This window comes from Octopus bimaculoides, chromosome 3 (assembly GCF_001194135.2).
Source record: "Octopus bimaculoides isolate UCB-OBI-ISO-001 chromosome 3, ASM119413v2, whole genome shotgun sequence".
Taxonomy (NCBI): Eukaryota; Metazoa; Mollusca; class Cephalopoda; order Octopoda; family Octopodidae; genus Octopus; species Octopus bimaculoides.
This window is the reverse complement of record NC_068983.1, coordinates 146,733,737-146,735,364: the sequence shown is the minus strand read 5'-3', so window position 1 is coordinate 146,735,364 and position 1,628 is coordinate 146,733,737. Positions and strand designations below refer to the sequence as shown.

The 1,628-nt window shown below is 32.4% G+C and overlaps 1 protein-coding gene across 1 annotated transcript in view; it reads left to right on the top strand.

Moving 5' to 3' along the window:
• Positions 1–1,628, top strand: part of LOC128247351 (MAM and LDL-receptor class A domain-containing protein 1-like) — a 106,005-nt gene that overhangs the window by 56,042 nt on the left and 48,335 nt on the right. The window contains exon 8 of the mRNA XM_052966614.1: positions 474–599. Coding sequence (XP_052822574.1) covers positions 474–599 — 126 coding nt within the window. The remainder of the gene's footprint in view (positions 1–473; positions 600–1,628) is intronic.

Here is a 1,628-nt window from a genome sequence, read left to right as displayed (position 1 = left end):
CTGTCAAAAATATTTTACTCAGAGTTTTGCTTTGGTTAAAGATATGTTTGTGGTCCTCTGAAAATATGCAGTGATTGCTCCTATATGAACTGAACAAAGTGTTTGATAGACTCAAACAATTGTGAAATTCTGGATTTGTATTATATCATTTAGAGATAAACTCAAAGTGGTTCTAAGAACTTTGAGGCAACACTCAAACCTCAAGCCATTAACTCTGTACAAAACAAATAAAAACAACCAGCAGTGAGCTACAAGTCCATTTAACTGCCCACAGTGTCTAGTGTCATTATAGTATGTCTCTGGTAACTGGATGAATTAACCAACCTTACAATCCTTTGGCTATATTTTGTTCAAGAAAGGAACTTTTGGGTAAAATATTGTGAAAAAATGTGCTTTAGAATATGAGTTGTTGATTTGCTGAACACTTACTTGGAAATAATTAAATTCTTTAATCAATTATTTTACATTAACAGGACACTGGAATGCAAGTTGTGATTTTAAGAATGACACTTGTGGTTATTATATTCAAAATATGAGAAATTCAGATAACGGTTGGAGACTTCGCATAAATAATACAAACGGAATTTCTTCTGGTTCTGGTAATTATTTTTGTTCATTTTATTATTGTTTTAAGTAAAATGATTTAAAATATTGACATTTCAAATATTAAAGATGATGGGGCATTTTATTTCTGTAACTGCAAGTAACTTTTGGCCTTACCTAGCAGTACAACATTGTAAGTATATAAGTTGTAAGTATTACAAGCACAGTGCATATGTATGCCTCAGTCAAAACCCATCAGTTCACTGAGTGGGGCATATTTGTTATATGTGTGACAGGTATCTGCTGAAAATAAACATTATAAGGAAATGGTACTCATACCTGACAAGCATAATCACATGAGAGCTTCTCTACAAATGCAGTATTTATTCCATCTATCTGCAACCAAAGTTCAAATGCTAAGAAGGTCAACTTTGTCTTTCATTCATTTGCAATCAATTACATTCCAGTTCAGTACTGAGGTCATCTCTTCTCTTCTCTCTCTCTCTCTCTCTCTCTCTCTCTTTCTCTCTCTCTCTCTTTCTCTCTCTCTCTCTCTCTCTCTCTCTCTCTCTCTCTCTCTCTCTCTCTCTCTCATAGGTTTGTATCTGTTATTGAAAGATGTTGTCTTGTCACATCATCTCTCTCTGGTTCTGCCTGAAAATTGTATTTAGGGTAGACATATTAGTGGAATACTCAACTGGTTACACATTTATACATTCAGCTGGTTAAATAAATGAATGCTCAATTGTCAAGAAGTCACCATTCTCTATGAGCAATAACTCCATAACTTCAGCATTAAACAAGATATATGGAGAAACTAATTTTAGAAAACAGTAATTTGATATTGGAAATGAAGACCACTAGAAGTTTTATATCAAATATATTACAACACATACACTTCAGTGTGATATCGACACAATCCTTCTGTATCAGTTAGATAAAGTTTTTAATAATTTTCTTTAAATATGATGAGAGCAACTGCTATAGACTTGATCACCATGGTAAATAAAACTGAAGTATAACAGTTCTTTAAAAAATTTGAAATTTATTTTTCTAATCATAAGTCTGCAACAGAATTTTCTTCA